The following is a 15,926-nucleotide window of genomic DNA, read 5'->3' as shown; positions in this document are numbered from 1 at the left end:
CAAAATAACTTTTTGTAGTTGATCCAAAAGAAATGCAGACCTATGATGTGCCTGATAAAATTAATTCAAAATATCTGTCTTAGGGTGCTAAGTGAACTATAAGAAAACACAGAAAGACAAATCGAGAAAATCAAGAGAATGACACATGAACAAAATGAGAACTATAACAGAGAGATAAAAATCATAAAAAAGAACAGACTACTAGGAAATATATTTTGGAGAATGACTCTGAACACCATTCAGAAAATACCAAGTAGAGAACCTACTGCTCTGTTAACATGGGGCTGGTAAGGTAGGAGAACCATGGTTCTGGTTTCTGGGTGTAATGTGGGCACATTTTAGCTAAGAAGGGCAGTTCCTACAAGACGACACAGAGGCTCCAAGAACACACCCAAGTTATGATCCCTCCTTTCCCTTCCATGGTGGCTTCTGAGTAGAGCAGGGAAAAAGGCACCAAGGACTCTACATCTTCTGCCCGGAGGGCCAACCACAGGTCCGCTTAACACCTGGCCAGACACCTTCCAGTGTTTCTGTTGTTGTGTTCAGCAAAACACAAAATACTGTGGTCAAGCATCCTTCTCTTTTAAATCCAAGTGAATCTCTAGAGAAATATAACATCTGCTTCTGATTTGTTTACACTGATAATAATTTTGTGTCAGAAGCATTGTTTTTCTTTTGTTTGGAAAAACCTGAGGGAACCTGCTTTTAAATTTTTCAGGGGTAGGGATTTAGATTTTATATTGAGAAGTAGTATTTACACAAAGCAAAACCAGGAAAGCCTTGCTTTGGATCAGTGCTGTAAAACCACAGACACTGAATTACTGTAGTGTTTTGACCTTACATTAACAACATTCATCCTGTCCCACTTGGAGAAGTGACAGCAGGTGCTGTGTTACCAACACCTGCGATGAAGCATTGTAGATGCATAATCGAACCATACATCTGATGCCCACGACCACTAAACTGTGACTTTTTCGTGTAATTACAACTGTCAAAGCCATATACTTCTGGATGTCTTATCATCATCTTAAGCATGACAGGTCTCAAAGCAAGTTCATCATCCTCCCTCAGAGCCCCTGTTTACTTTGAAAACAATCAACCCATCAGGCCGAACTCAATTCAGTCTTCTGAGTGGCACATCTTTGCCAGAGGCATCGTGATCTTTTCTAACCAGCTGTAAAATCACGTTCGCTTCCTGGACACGTCCTCCTGCCTCTGATGGTACCTACCCTCTGCCAGTCCTTGGTCCCCACCCCTGATGTTGGTCTTGTCGGTCTCTTCTGTTGCTATGACGCTCTAGCCCCTTCCCCTTTCCCCAGACTTGGTAGCATTGTTGGCAGGCTGTAAGCAGCTCTATGCCCTTGGATGAAACCTGGGCTTAAATCTGAAGTGTCAGTCGGAGCCAATCAGACAGAAGGTGAATAGAAAAAAATGTATGAAACAGAAGGAAGAGTGTAAACAAGCCTTGAGGGTGAAGAAAGTTGTAGAGAGCAAGATGGGGTCTCTCAGGTCAAGCAGGGGCCTGTGCCAAGCAATGACTAAGCAGGGAACGGTACTGCTCCTGGGAGGTGTCCTGGGGACCCAGGCCTGACCACACGCAGAACCAGGGGGTCTGCAGGAGCCCGAGACTGATTCAATCCCTTTATTACGGGGAGGACTTGGGCCGCGAACTGTCAGCATCCTCAGACGTGACCCCTGTCTGACCACTTTCAAAGGGCAGCGGCTGCCGAAGGCTCTGCCGGTCGATCCCCAGGTCTCCGACAGGAGATCCCCGAGGCCCTGCCCCGCGGGAACAGCAGAAGCGCCAAGGGCCGGCCCGACCCGGACCCCCCGGACCGAGGCCCCGTCTCAGCTGCGCGCCCACAGACTGACTCCGGGTGTGGTCACCGCTTCTGTTACCTCGTTTGTCGTGTGACTTGCCTTCTGTTCCCCTCTGCGTGCATGGAAGAAGCCACGTTTAGTCACCTGGTGAGTTGTTGACTTTGGGATCTCGAGCCTGCTCTATAATTATGATTGACTTTGCTTTATTACTGAATGAAGCTGACGTTGTGGAAAGGCACAACTCGTGTGCACCTTCAGAACGTGCTCAGGACAAAAATTCTTTTTGGGAACTAAAATCTAGTATTAGAAAGAACAAGTGGTGTCAAATAAAGATAAATTGAAATTAAAATATTCTGGGCTCAGACCATGCTGAATGTTGCAGAAAGGATTAAATATTTTGTTTGGCCTTTTCTTTTTTTTTTTTTTTAATTTTTATTTATGATAGGCCCACAGTGAGAGAGGCAGAGACACAGGCAGAGGGAGAAACAAGCTCCATGCGCCGGGAGCCCGACGTGGGACTTGATCCCGGGTCTCCAGGATCGCACCCTGGACCAAAGGCAGGCACTAAACCGCTGCACCACCCAGGGATCCCTTGTTTGGCCTTTTCTTTAGAATAATGGGGGCAGCCCGGGTGGCTCAGCGGTTTAGCACCGCCTTCAGCCTAGGGCATGATCCTGGGGACTGCGGATCCAGTCCCGCATTAGGCTCCCAGAATGGAGCCTGCTTCTCCCTCTGCCTGTGTCTCTGCCTCTCTCTCTCTCTCTCTGTCTCTCACGAATAAATAAAATCTTAAAAAAAAAAAAATAAAGAAGAAGAAGAATGGATAAACTAGTGCATGCAATAGGAATGTAATGTGATGGGCATATGTAATTTAAAATTTTCTAGTGGTCATATTTCAAAAGGTAAGAAAGGCTGGCAAAATTAATACCAACACTACATTTTAGTTAACTCACAATAATCCAAAATATTTTCATTTCAAAAGATAATATAAAAACTATTAATAAGTTTTTAGTAATAAATTTTTGAAATTTTCTGTATATGCTTACAGACTTAAGATTTATTTTACACTTGGGGCACCTATGTAGCTCAGTTAGTTAAGCCACTGACTTTTGATTTCAACCTCAGGCCCTGATCTCAGGGTCGGGAAATCAATCCCAGAGTCCAGCTTCCCACTAATTGCAGAGTCTGCTTATCCTTTTCCCTCTGCTCTTCCCCAAGCTCTCTCTCTCTCTCCAACAGATAAGTAAGTAAAATATTTTTTTTAATTTTTTTTATTTATGATAGTCACAGAGAGAGAGAGAGAGAGGCAGAGACACAGGCTGAGGAAGAAGCAGGCTCCATGTACCGGGAGCCTGATGTGGGATTCGATCCCGGATCTCCAGGATCGCGCCCTGGGCCAAAGGCAGGCGCCAAACCTTTGCGCCACCCAGGGATCCCGTAAGTAAAATATTTTAAAAATTTATTTTAAGCTTACTACATTTCAATTTGGATGCTTAATTTTCAATAGTTAAGTTGAAAACCGAAAATACGACCTATTCCATAATAGAGCTGTGTTTAACAAAAAACTATTTTACATTGATTCTGTTTTTAAATTTTAATTTCATTTGTTTAAACAGGATTCAAATTTAGTTCCCCAGTCACACTGATCACATTTCAAGTGTTCAATAGCCACATGTGGCTAGAGGCTACCTTACTGCAATGTGCCAGGAGAGAAGAGTTTGAGGAGTAAGGGCCTACACTTCAGGCTTCCGTGTAGAGAATGAATTAGACTAGGTAAAGGGCAGATGAGAGATAGGATGGGAAAAGGTCACTACAGAGTCCTGGCAAGTGATAATGAAAGCCAGTTCCAGAGCAAGTGATGGAAACAGAGATAAAGGAAAGGATGCCAACGATACTCCAGAAAGAGACTTTCATTTGGGGGCAATAGGGTACTATCTCACTTGGACTTATCCTTCCACTAAAAACAATCTGAAAAGAGGGATAAGAGAAGCAAATATCTTAAAGGCATCAAGAAGCTGAAGAAATAGCAAGGAACTGCCAAGCAAAAATTTAAGGGAAAGCAGGAACCTAGGAAGGGAGACAGAAAATTAGAGTGGCAAAAGTACTTTTCCCTGAAGGCATTTGCCAATCCAGGTACACCTGGGCTTGGTTTTGGTGGCTTCTCTGTATGATACCAGCCATTAGTAAGACCCTGATCCCAGCCATAGTGAGGAATTTTATAGGATACCCTGCTCATATTAATCTGGGGTTCCCAACTACCTATATCTTAATATCACTGTGCATCTAGCTGCCACCCCCCTGTTGCTTGCCCTAGGAGACAAAATTGGGGGTATCTTGGCATTGTTTTTTTGTTTCACATTTGCAGCCCAAGTTTAGTTCCCTGATTAGTACATGGGCCCTCACTTGCTGAGCTTGGTTCAAGATGGTCCAGAATTTTAATGTCCCCAAGAACCAGGAAGAATTGAATACAAATATTTCTTTACCCCAGTTTCAAAAGACTGCCTACAAACAATGTTTCAAGGACAATGAACAATACCTAGGGGAAAAAAAAGGCAAAAAAAGCAATCACAGACACAAGAAAACATGACAGCCAGCAATGAGAATCAATAGGAAAAAAGAAATAACAAGAAGGAAACAGAATCAAGTTTCCAGTATTAGAATCATCACATACAAATTATAAAATGGATACACATAGTATGTTGAAGAAAAACAAAAGCGAGCTTGAAAATGTCTACAAGGAATAGAAAATTGTAAAAAATTAACAGGTTAGAAATTAATAAAATATGTTTTGGAAAGGAGACAATAAAATAACCTATTTGACATATGTATTTGGCAGCAGATCAGAAGCTGTTGAAAACTAATTAATTAGATCATAAGAATTAATCCAGAATGAAGCACAGAGAAATAAAGAGATGAGGAAAAAACAGCAAGACGTTAAGAGAATGGAGGATAGTGGACCAAGGTCTAACTTTAATCACAGTTGCAGTAGGATGACAGAGGACAGTGAGGTCCTGTCCCATCATATTCTACAACCTTTGAGGATTTAATGGATGAGGATGAATGATGATGAATCATTCATGATGAATGATGAATGATGAATCATATCAATTAAAGAAGCATAATGAAGCCTACATGTCATAAACAGAACAACGGAAAGACTGACCCATAAAGAAAAAGTCACAGACAAGAAAAAGATAGGTTAGGTTGCCCCAAACAAGTAACAGACTGACATGTAGCTTCCCAATAGTGACAACAGGAGCCAAAAGATGTTGGACTTATCTACTCAACATCTAAAAGAATATAGCTGTTAGCAAAAATATTCTAAAGGAATGGGAGTGAAACGGCAATTTGCAGATGAGAGAGTTTGCCAGCAGCAGGTCCTCACTAGAGGAAATCTTTGTGGTAAAAGAAATGTGCGTAATGGAGTGATGGGCAAGACAAAAAGTTATTAATATGTAAGCAAATCTCAGTGAATCTTGACCATATGCAACAATAATTATCATTGTAGATTTTTGGATATTTTTGATGTGTGATGTGCAATGTATATTCTCTCTTGTTTGCCTTCAAACATCTTCTGCGAAGACTTATGGAACTATTTATTATATTTGGGTTTTTGTAGGCATGCTTCTAGATTTGATGCACTGACATAATAAAATTGGAATTAAGGTAAAATATGGTGGCTCAGGTGACTAGGGTATACTCGGGTTATTGTGTGTAACTAATCCACGAGTGAAGACAACATTCCAGTGTTAATTCTTTTCCAATTGGTTTTATTTTTTAGTTTATTTTTTCAAAGGTTAAGGACCATTTTTATTACTAGCGGGCTTTTATCACCAGTAGGCTGTTCTGACTGTAATTACCTCCTTCAGACCAAACAGGATATTCAGGAGCCTTTATCACAAATTCTTTTATACAAATGTCAAAAATGCTTTCAACAAATCTAAGAGTGCTCTAATCACACACCACTTTTAAACTTCAATTTAAGATAACAAAAATGAAAACAAGAACTGTGTTTCCAGTTGGCTTTAGACAAAATAAATTTTCAAATCAGGAAGAAAAATTCTTTAGACAGAATTAAGTGGGCCAATTGTCAGATGGAGATAGTAGCAGAGGTTTACCATTTAGCACCGATTCACTGATTAAGAATCCTGCTCTAAACACATATCAAACTGTTAGAAGGAAACAGTTTGACTCCTTGTTATACTATTTAAAGGAAAAATTCTTACACCAGTCAGTCAAGGAGAAGCTAGAAATTGTGTTGATTCAGAAGGAAATACAAAGCAAAAATCTCCATGGTTTCTTGGAGAGAAATTTATCCCTCAGCTTTTCTAAGGAGGAAATTAATTCTTAAAAACAAGAGCTGTAAAGAAACATGCCAGAAGTCACGCCAGTGTAATCTGGATGCTTGGAAATCCGAACATATTTTAGTCTTCCAGCTGAACACAACACTCAGAGCTGGTTGAGTTCTCTACAAATCACCAAGAAAAGGGAAGCTGGCCATGGATTCTGCCGGTGCACAGTGCTGACATGCAGCAGGCAGTGCGCGGTGAGGTGGGCACAGTCTATCTGTGTGGTGCTGTTACAGACTTCTGCCTTAAGAAGAGTCAGGCTATGAAAACAGAGTAATCTGGTTTTATTTCCCAACCCGTGCTGAGGACTTATGTAAGGCAGGACTTAACGTAAGGTAGAAGTCACATGTGGGCTGAGCAAAGGCCTAGTGACAGCATGTGGTCCTCAGAAAAGCAAACTGCAGGCTTACAATAAAGAGTACCTTCTCTTCTGCCATGGGCATGTTTTCAGGCTATCCTGCCTAGCAGTGAGATATTTAGGGAGGAAGGGAGTACAGCACACAACTCTTGCTAAAGTTAAGCTCAAAAAGAAATAATTTTTTGGTGAGCTCCATCTGGTTGGAAAAAGCAGGGGGAAGCTCTATTGATCTTGCAGAAAAAAGTCATTAACTATAAGCCAGACACAGTGACTAGGAAATTTGTGTCATTCTGTAAACCTTGCAGAGTCTAGTATTTGTCATTTTTATAATTTCATTTTTCTGTTTACTATAGCTGCAAAACAAACCACTCAAAAGTTAGTGGCATAAAACAGCCAGTATATTACACTTGTGGCCTCTGTGGGTTAGAAATTTGGACAGAACACAGAGGATGGCTTTTCTCTGCTTCGTAGTGTTTGGGTCCTAAGGTGGGAAGACTTGAAGACAGGATGATCTGAAGTTGGGAACTTGGAATCATCCAAGGGGGCTCATTCACTCCTGGGCCAAGAGCCAACTGGAGCGCCTACATTTGGGCTCCCTATGTGGTCTGACAGCCTCATTCACAGCATGGTGGCCTCAGAGTGCATTGTATTTCTATGTGGTGACTCAGTATCCAGGGTGGCAGTTGAATCACCTTCTCTAGCCTTGCCCAAGAACCCATGCAGGGTCACTTCTACTGCATGTTATTGATTATAGGCATGTCACCAGCCCACCAACATCACAAGCAAGGACACAGACCACAGGCATGTCAAAGGAGCACTGTAAAGGAGTCTATGGCATGGAGGATGCTGTGGCCTTCTTTGGAAAATGCAGTCGATCTATTCCACTGCAGTGACCGCAGGTAAAACCTTTAAAATAAATTATGTCTGTGTGCAATAATTTGCCTTTCAGGAAAACAAAGCAAGTAGCCCTGATACCTCCCCAGGCCATCAGACTCCTTGCAGAGGATAATCAAGAGAGTGCTGGGGCTGGCCTGGGCTGAAGAAAAGAGCTCTAGGAAGCCTGCGATGGACATGGCTGTTCAATCTCACTGCCGCAGGCACTGTGACAGGCACGCAGGCCTCCCATGAGCTTCTAGACTACTTGCTTTCACTCATTCATTTGTCCTGGTCTTGCTATCCTGAGTAATAAACTCAGGGTCACTCGGCAAGGTGAAAATCCACATCACTCACTTTGGAGAGCTTGTTTGGCGAGAGACCTACTGATGTGATGAGGAGGGCTTTAAAATTAAAATTCAGGGAAATAGAGGAAATGTGATTCTGAAATATAAAGCAGGAAGTTGAAAATAATGTATTATGCCTATGATACATAATGCTGTGACTTCAGATGGACTTCCACTAGTGCAGAGAGTCTGAGATGACAAGTAAATTTACTCCTTTAATAACAGGCAGTAAAGCTGGGCACCACCTGATGTTCCCCCTTGCTCCTTCCCTTCCTCCCTCCTGTCCTGTTTCCCAGAAACCTTTCCTTTCCTGGACTCCCTCCATCTGTCAGTGAAGCAAGTATTCAGGGAAACTGATACTTATTTTATTATCCCAGGTTAAACAGATCACACCCCTCTCCCACACCTTCCTTAAATACACACTAGTTACATTTTCTAAATGCTTGTGATAGAGGAAGTTGAAGAACTACAGTCATCAGAACAATATATCATCAAACAAAGGGAGGATGGGCCACATAACTGGCCACACTGTGATAACATCCCTAAACTAGACCCAGAGGAGGAGCACTGGAAAGGCCCTCAGATAAGGCCCAAAGCCAAGGTCCAGCATCTCAGGTCCCACTTAAGAACAAAGACTAAAAGAAGCTTTAGAGAGTGTAAGGATACACTCCCTCACGCCCTAATTCCACCCTTGCAGTAACCTTGGATAGAGGCTGTACCACCAGTATTGTGTGCTCCACCTCTCCCTCCCCAGTTTCATGCAAGACCGCCACATGCAAAGAAATACATGGCCAATGAGAAGTGGAAGCCATCAAATCACAAGAGAATATAAAGAAGGATAAAACCAGAAGAAAATCTCTGCAGAGAGATCATTTTCCAGTAGCATGAATAGCAGTTGGTGGCCTTAAAAAAAAGCTAATGCACCAGCACCATCTTGTGGATGTCGCCAAACCTCCAGGCCCTTTTGTCCCAGGCAGAGCCCTCAGTCTTCAAGAGCCTCTTACTGTGCATTTGTCCTAAGGTTCTGGTGATGTCCTGAATGGAGAGTCTCAGTTGCTGCAGGGCTCGGAGCAGGGAGTTGTCGCTGTGCTGCAGGATGGCATTCACGGCCTGAACAAGTGCCTGAAGAGGAGATTCGTTTCACTCAGTTCATTAGCATTCAGTCTGTTGAGAGGGAGTGAGCAGCAATGCTGTGGGAACCTGGAGGAAGGGGCCCCTCTGACTGCTGGACTGCTTGGCAGGGCTCCCTGATTGGGGGGGGGGGCATTCCTGCCCTAAGGGGCTGTGAGGTCTTCTTGAGAGCCAGAATCTCCTTAATCCATAGTTAAGTCTTTCTGGATCTTTCCCATTGGCTGCTACTTCTTGTAACTCTCAAGGGCATAACCATATCCATTTTGTTCCTTCTTTTGTATTTATCTCACATTATGATCATTTCTACTTCTACTCGTTCTTCCTGTGATCTTGAACTAGGGCACTCTCACTCCTGAGTGCTGGTGTACATAAAATCAGACAGATTCTGTAGATTCCTTAGCGTCAGAGCCTCCTCCACCAGGAAGCCTTCCTTGTCTCTGGAGGTCTCCAGGTTACTGAAGCTATATTTGGGATACTTTACTCTGTAGCTCTCAATGAACTAAACATAAGAATGAGAAGTAAAGTAACCGTATAGTTTCAATTTTGAGAGGGAAAGAGGGATGCTAAAAGAATTGTACCACAATCTGGTCACTCTCCTAAGGACTCAGGAAACGCTCAAAGTATGCTTACTTGGGAAGGCAGCAGTGAGGAAAGACATAGATCTCACTTAAATATCTTTGGGCAAGGCACAAAATCTCTAGTGGATCACCTGCCACTCCACCTTCCTTTTCCTTTGCTTTACACCTGACCTTTCAGGTACCAGCCTGACCCCAGTAGGAATTCAAGTTTGTAACACCCTGGGGCTAGGAAATCTCAATGAAGATTCATTGTCCTCTGAGGCTTTGCAAAAACAGTTCTCTGGGGCAGGAATACTACTCCCCACCCCCCATTCCCACCTCCTGATTAGGTCCTGTACTTCACGGGGATTTTAGCTCCAGCTCCCATTTTCCTTTGCCTGACCCTGCAATCTTCTCATGAAACACTGCCTTTGTTGTTGTTGCTGTTACCCTATACATCATCAGTCTATCTTCCTTCACTGCATGGTGATCTGCAGAGGCCAGAACAGTGCCTTTCTTGCTCCCCCAGACATGCTTACTCAGAACTAGGCTTGTCTGTTGAATGGATGAACAGTCATTCCAAGTTTTATGGTAGTTGAGAAACAGGAGTTATCTCCGTGGGTGGGCTAGTACTCAGACCTCTTTTCTCAGACATAAACCAAATAGGACAAGGCCTGTGCTCATCTATATTGATTAGTTCACCATAGGGAAAGGGACTTGGTGGGAAGTAAAGCTCACGCGAATAACTCATTATGTTAAAAAAAAAGTGTTCTGAAGAAAATACCATAATCCCAGGTACTGCAGCTTTCTCCACCAAAACAGTCACCAGTATAAAGCCACGCAGGCTCTCTCCCCCAGGAAGTGAGACAATGATGTCCAAGTTCCTTGGAAAGGAAATGACCACATGGTTAGTGAGGTTTGGTCACTGTGAAGCACATTGTCCATAGGCCACTCAGAGTCTGACACCTGCGAGAGCAAGGGGACTCTGAAAGAAACCCTCTGGTCTCCATAGAACAGCCCTGGGGAGGAGCATCCACCTCCACCATGTTCAGGAATGAAAGAGAGCAGGTCTATTCCAGCCCATATTCACCAGACCTGAGGACTCTAAGTCTAGCATGGCCCTGATTGTCCTAGTTCATAATCCCTGCGGGTCAGCTGAAGCGTTAAGTGAGCAGGACTTCTGATCCTCCACAAGGCCAATCTGGGGCCCATCACACCATTCCTGTCAGGAGCAGAGAGTCTTAGAGCTGTAGTGACCACAGAGAGTAGCTAATTCCATACTCCTGTTTTAAATATGAAACTATGACCCAAAGAAGCAAAATGGTTTCCCCAGAGTCATGCAGCTGATTAGTCACAGGAAGAGGACAGGACTATATCATAATTCAGGCTCGTGCTCTTTCTCATCAGTGACTTCCTCCACCTCCCAAGTGCTGTATTAGAATAGAAGGAAGCAGGAAGACTGTTAGGCAGGGATCAATTTTAAATGACCAGTTATCACATAGATTCAAAGATCCCAGAAGTCAATCCAGTTTATAAAACCTAAAATCTCACTCCATAAATCACTTCTGCCTCTAACATTTTAAGCATGGCAAGAGATGAAAAACACAAAGGAAAAATAAGTCAGGAACTCCATTGTGCAGCAGAGTTACACTAGTGTGGAAAGTGGTGTCTTTACCCTTCCACCTTTTGTCTTCTGATCTACAGCTATTACACTGAACCCCTTCTGGAGCTGAGGTTTGGCGATGGGAGTGGCAATGCCAATTTAGAGGCTAATTTTGCTCTCTGGGGAAAGAGGAGACTATGGATGTCTGGACCAAACCTGTCCCACAAGCTCTAGTCTTTTTCCCTTCCTTCCTTCCTTCCTTCCTTCCTTCCTTCCTTCCTTCCTTCCTTCCTTCCTTGCCTTCCTTTCCTTCCTTGCCTTCCTTCCTTTCCTTCCTTCCTTCCTTCCTTCCTTCCTTCCTTTCTTTCTTTCTTCTTCCTTTCTTCTCTCTCTCTCTATTTCTTTCTCTTTCTTTCTTTCTTTTTTCTTTCTTTCTCTTTCTTTTTTTCTCCTTCCTTCCTTCCTTCCTTCCTTCCTTCCTTCCTTCCTTCCTTCCTTCCTTCCTTCCTTCCTTCCTTCCTTCCTGTATTGCACTTTACTTGTTTCATTACACCCAGATTGGAAAATATAGTAAAGAAAGTTGTTAATCCCTTAATCCTTATAAAGCAGAGGCACCACTGTTAATTTTTGGACTGCTATTTTTGGCACATTTCCTTCCAGTTTTTTTTTCAGGCATTTTTAGATAGTTTAGATACTACATATAAAATTTGGTATGCTTTCTTTTTTGTATATTTGTAAGCTTTTAGTTAGTATGGATTCTAAAGTTTCTGAGAACTTACCTGATTTCCAGGGATCTAATCAAATTTCAGTATTGATGGCCACAAAGAGAAAAAGAAAACAAAAGAACAAATCAGCTTGTAAACCAGATGTGCCTTTTGTAGTCCCACACACACATACTTTTGTGTGCAAATGCACCTGCAGCATGCACACATCCATGCACACATTCATTTTTCTCCTATTAATTTCTCTCACATCAATTTCATTATCAGACCAACCAAAGAACCTAGAAAGGAAGAAGGGAGTTTTCCTGTCTTGTAAGACCTCTCTTTCCTCTTCGTGTGACAAAGAGTGAGCTAAATCCCAACTCATACATAAGCCCTAGACCATTTAGCCTGTGGCCATCATCATAAATTATCTTCTTACTCTTACAGACTTGTAATTGGCACAAACCCACATTTCTGTTATGACTCTTCTACTCTTACTCACCTTTAGCTCATACTATAAATCAAGTTTTACCCCCTCACCGATCTGTTCCTGATTTTTAAAGACTGTACTGATATCGGTTCTTTGAAATTCTTATGGGCTATTGTTTGTGTCACTCTTTGACATTTATTCACTCTTATTCTTTAACCCTGTCAGTGCACTCTGCTTCCATGTCTTCCATTTGTTCATAGCACTTAGCTCTATGCTAGGCATATTAAAAGACTCCAAAAGTTAATTATCAAGAATCCTGAGCCCAGGACTGTGTCTGCATCTCTGGGATGCAGCCCTGAGTCCTCACTGACTGGGCAATTAGCTCCTGGTTGTATTTTTGATTTAATCATTCTGGTCCAGAAATTTTTTTTTCCCCCTTCAAACTTTCCTGCTTTTCTCTTTCTGAATCAGAAATCCAATTTATTCAATGTTCAGTGCCTTGACCAGAATCATTTCTGCACATATATTATTTCTTTCTGTCAAAACTCTGAGTCATATTTAGCAGCTCTTCATGAGAATATTGGTCACCAATTTTGTTATGAAAGCAGAATCGATCAAAGATTATAATTAATAATTATATAATTATAATTCATAATTAAGGAAAATGTGTAGTCCTCTAGAACAGATTCCCATCATCTCCTCTGGCAATACTGTGGTTAGCCACAAACCTCATGCTGAGTTTTTCTTCATATCTCACCTAAATGTCCCTAGCTATTTTAAGTCACAAAGCACTATTCTTGAAATAAATTTGGCTGTGATAATGAAGTTCAAGAGAAATTAAATACTTCTCTTCCACTCCATTGCTTATTAAAAACTCATGCTACTTCTTCTTTAGACTAATGCCTACATACATTCCCAGGCCAACTTTCAGAGGATTGATGCCAGCTAGGTAGAAGAAATAACATTCATCAAATTCTCAATCCAACTTATCTAGAGCCCTACTCTTAATTCACCCATAATCATTCATGTATGAACACTGTATCATCATCACTTAATGAAGTCAATGGTCCTAGTTTGATGCAAATAAAAGCATGTTAGGGAATAGCAGATAATTTGGTGAGGAAGAATGAGTGAAGTCTAATTATGCAGAGCTTGAAGGTCAAGTTGAGAAATTCAGGTTGGATGTGGAAGCATATGAGAAAAATGTAGCCTGTACCAATGTATTCACAGTGAAAATGCTGGGAGTTTTGATTTTTGAGCTTGTGTTCAGGTTCATCCTTCTTTGGAACCATAAATAGGAATAAATAAATATGAGCATCTTTAATCGCAAATAGCTGAAAAAGCCAGGGCCTTTACTATAAGGAGAATAAAAGTCACAGGACTGGCCTTTACTCAGTTTCAATCTGTTCAAATCCAAAGCTCTCACTGCTCATCTTACCTCTCTGGATTCCTAGTGGTCCAGTTTGTCAGCACCAGGTCTGCGTGGGCCAGGATAGGAGGGAGCCCCAAGTTCCTGGAGACTTCGACAAAAGGAAGGGCAAGATTTCTTGGCAGAACCTTATAGATATAAATCCAGACAATTAGGATAGTCTAGAAAGAATACAGCAGAGGAAGTGGTCATGGTTTCCCTCTATTCCAACAACCCTGTGGTAGAGAAATGACCATAAAACTGGGATGATCTGAGTGATCCATAAACACACACCTAGTCTCATATGTTTTCTGTTTACCATCTAGTGGATATATTGTGTATAAGTACAAGCTGAAATATATATGAATATTACAAAGTGGGGGCACACACACATATTTGGAAAAAATAATCTCTGAAAATTGACTGCAAAGAAGGGCATCACCAAATGTTCACCACCATGTTTGAACACGAACTGTGGACTGAGTTGATGAGCAGTGGGAAAAGAATCTCTATTTCTATATCTATCTACTTATCTATAGACAGGGACAACTACATAAATATGTTGATATATCTGTGTGTATAAAACTACAACAACATATATACACACATAAGAGTGTGTGTTCATGTGTCAATCGGAAAGAGGAATGTGGAGGATAGAACTCTTCATCCTGTGTAGCAGCCAACTCTATTCATCACCTCATAAGTCAAACCCAGTAATAACTTCAAGTAAGTCACCTCAAAACAGTTCCCATTCAACGTCTAAATTATCTGAGGACCACTCTAAAGAAACTTACCTGCCCACAAGTCCAGAAAAACAATTCAGATCTATGGGAAACCAGGGGGCAGAGGTCTCTTTGCTGTGAACAGGGCTAAATTAGATTCAAAAGAACATTCTTATGCTCCCTATCTCCCACTTTTATTTTTATTTCTCCCTAAGATAAAAGTGTCTAATTAAGAAGGCCCATGTCTGCCTTAGCTTTCCCTTAGATTTTTAGATTAGGCTTGGAAAAGAACTGTCTTTTTAGGTAGAAAACAATAAAGAACTTTAAAGATTCTTAAAATTCAAACTTAAGTTTACCTTCCCTTGGGAACCAGGGGATGAGAAGAGTAGTGAAGATATGAGGTGTCCATTTAGGTGAAAAGTTAAAAGATGAGATGCAGAGAAAGTCAGAGATGCTCTGAGGCCATGGGCATGGGGCTCCATGGTGGTCTGGAAGTACGCTGTGGACACACCATGAAGCTAGAGGCTTCCTCTCCTGTCACCCTTCTCTAACACCTCCTCCCAGTCTAGGGTATGGTTTGGAGAACACAAGGGGGAGGGAAGCCCAGGGGGATATTCTGTAGTGTGCCTAGATTTTAAGCTTTGTTATATACGGTGCACAATTTTAAAAAATAAAATGTACTAACATTTAAAAACTCTGAGGCAGCTGTATTACCTTCCTTTTGTCTCCTTCCTCATGTTCCTTTCTTTTTCTCATGGGGAATTTCCTGTGTTTACTTGAAAGAAAAGAGGCTGGATCAATTAAGCAAACAAAATAGGCAGGGGTTGTTCAGTGAACGATGAAGTGCTGGAACAATGCTAAGGCCAATTCCTGGAAAAGGGAAACTTCTGCAAAATGAAAAGGAGTAGTGCTTTTTACTGCAGTTAGTAGAACTCAGAGACTTCATGTCTCAAGGCTCAGGTTGAAATCATGAAAGGTTAAGCAAAGATTCAGAAGAGATTTAAATAAATTATTAAGGAGCCACTAATCAGTAGAAATAAAGTAGTATTAAAAATTAAAATTATCCTTGTTAATGTCAGTGAGTCCCTTTAGGGAAAGAAGTTTATGTTGGTGAATGGGAAGGTCTGAGCATGGCCTTGCGTTCTACACTCACTTGCTATCTGACCTTGGACAAGGACTTTATCTTCTGTAGTCTTCAACAGTCTGTAAAATGGACACAGGGGAGTTTTATTTACCTTATGGGATTGTGAAAATCAAGAGATAATATATGTGCATATACATATAAAATGCGGTCAAACGTAAGCTATCATTAAGTATTTTATGAGACCTCAGTTCTTGCCTTCAAATGCATGTTAAGCATTACTGCCAGAAAGAAAATAGATGTAAAAAACTAATGAAAGGGAGAAATGGCTACAAGTTCTAAAAAAAAAAAAAAAAAAAAAAAAACTTCTTAGGGAGAAAAGCTGTCTCATGTAAGTGGGCCATTTGCCCTTCCTTCAGCTGATAGCCAGAGAAAAGAACAAGAAAGGACCTATTTTCCAGAAAAACAGTGTTGGGCCGAGCAGAGAGAGTGGATTCCAGGAGCAGCAGCCTTGCCGATGACAAGGCAGGCCTCTATTTGCC

At 41.7% G+C, this 15,926-nt stretch overlaps 1 protein-coding gene across 4 annotated transcripts in view; it reads right to left on the bottom strand.

The window, feature by feature from the left end:
- Window positions 1-15,926, bottom strand: part of IDO2 (indoleamine 2,3-dioxygenase 2) — a 57,193-nt gene that overhangs the window by 13,470 nt on the left and 27,797 nt on the right. For 3 of the 4 annotated variants that reach the window (XM_041752110.1, XM_041752112.1, XM_041752113.1), the window contains 4 exons: window positions 13,612-13,730; window positions 11,819-11,833; window positions 10,221-10,320; window positions 8,753-8,870 (listed from right to left, as the gene is read on the bottom strand). In XM_041752110.1, the coding sequence (XP_041608044.1) occupies window positions 8,753-8,870; window positions 10,221-10,320; window positions 11,819-11,833; window positions 13,612-13,730 (352 nt within the window). Of the gene's footprint in view, window positions 1-8,752; window positions 8,871-10,220; window positions 10,321-11,818; window positions 11,834-13,611; window positions 13,731-15,017; window positions 15,095-15,456; window positions 15,507-15,926 lie in introns of all 4 variants that reach the window. The other variant, XM_041752111.1, reaches the window with a different exon arrangement.

Source organism: Vulpes lagopus, chromosome 4 (assembly GCF_018345385.1).
Source record: "Vulpes lagopus strain Blue_001 chromosome 4, ASM1834538v1, whole genome shotgun sequence".
Classification (NCBI taxonomy): Eukaryota; Metazoa; Chordata; class Mammalia; order Carnivora; family Canidae; genus Vulpes; species Vulpes lagopus.
The sequence above is the reverse complement of the archived record's forward strand: the minus strand, read 5'-3'. Positions and strand labels throughout refer to the sequence as shown.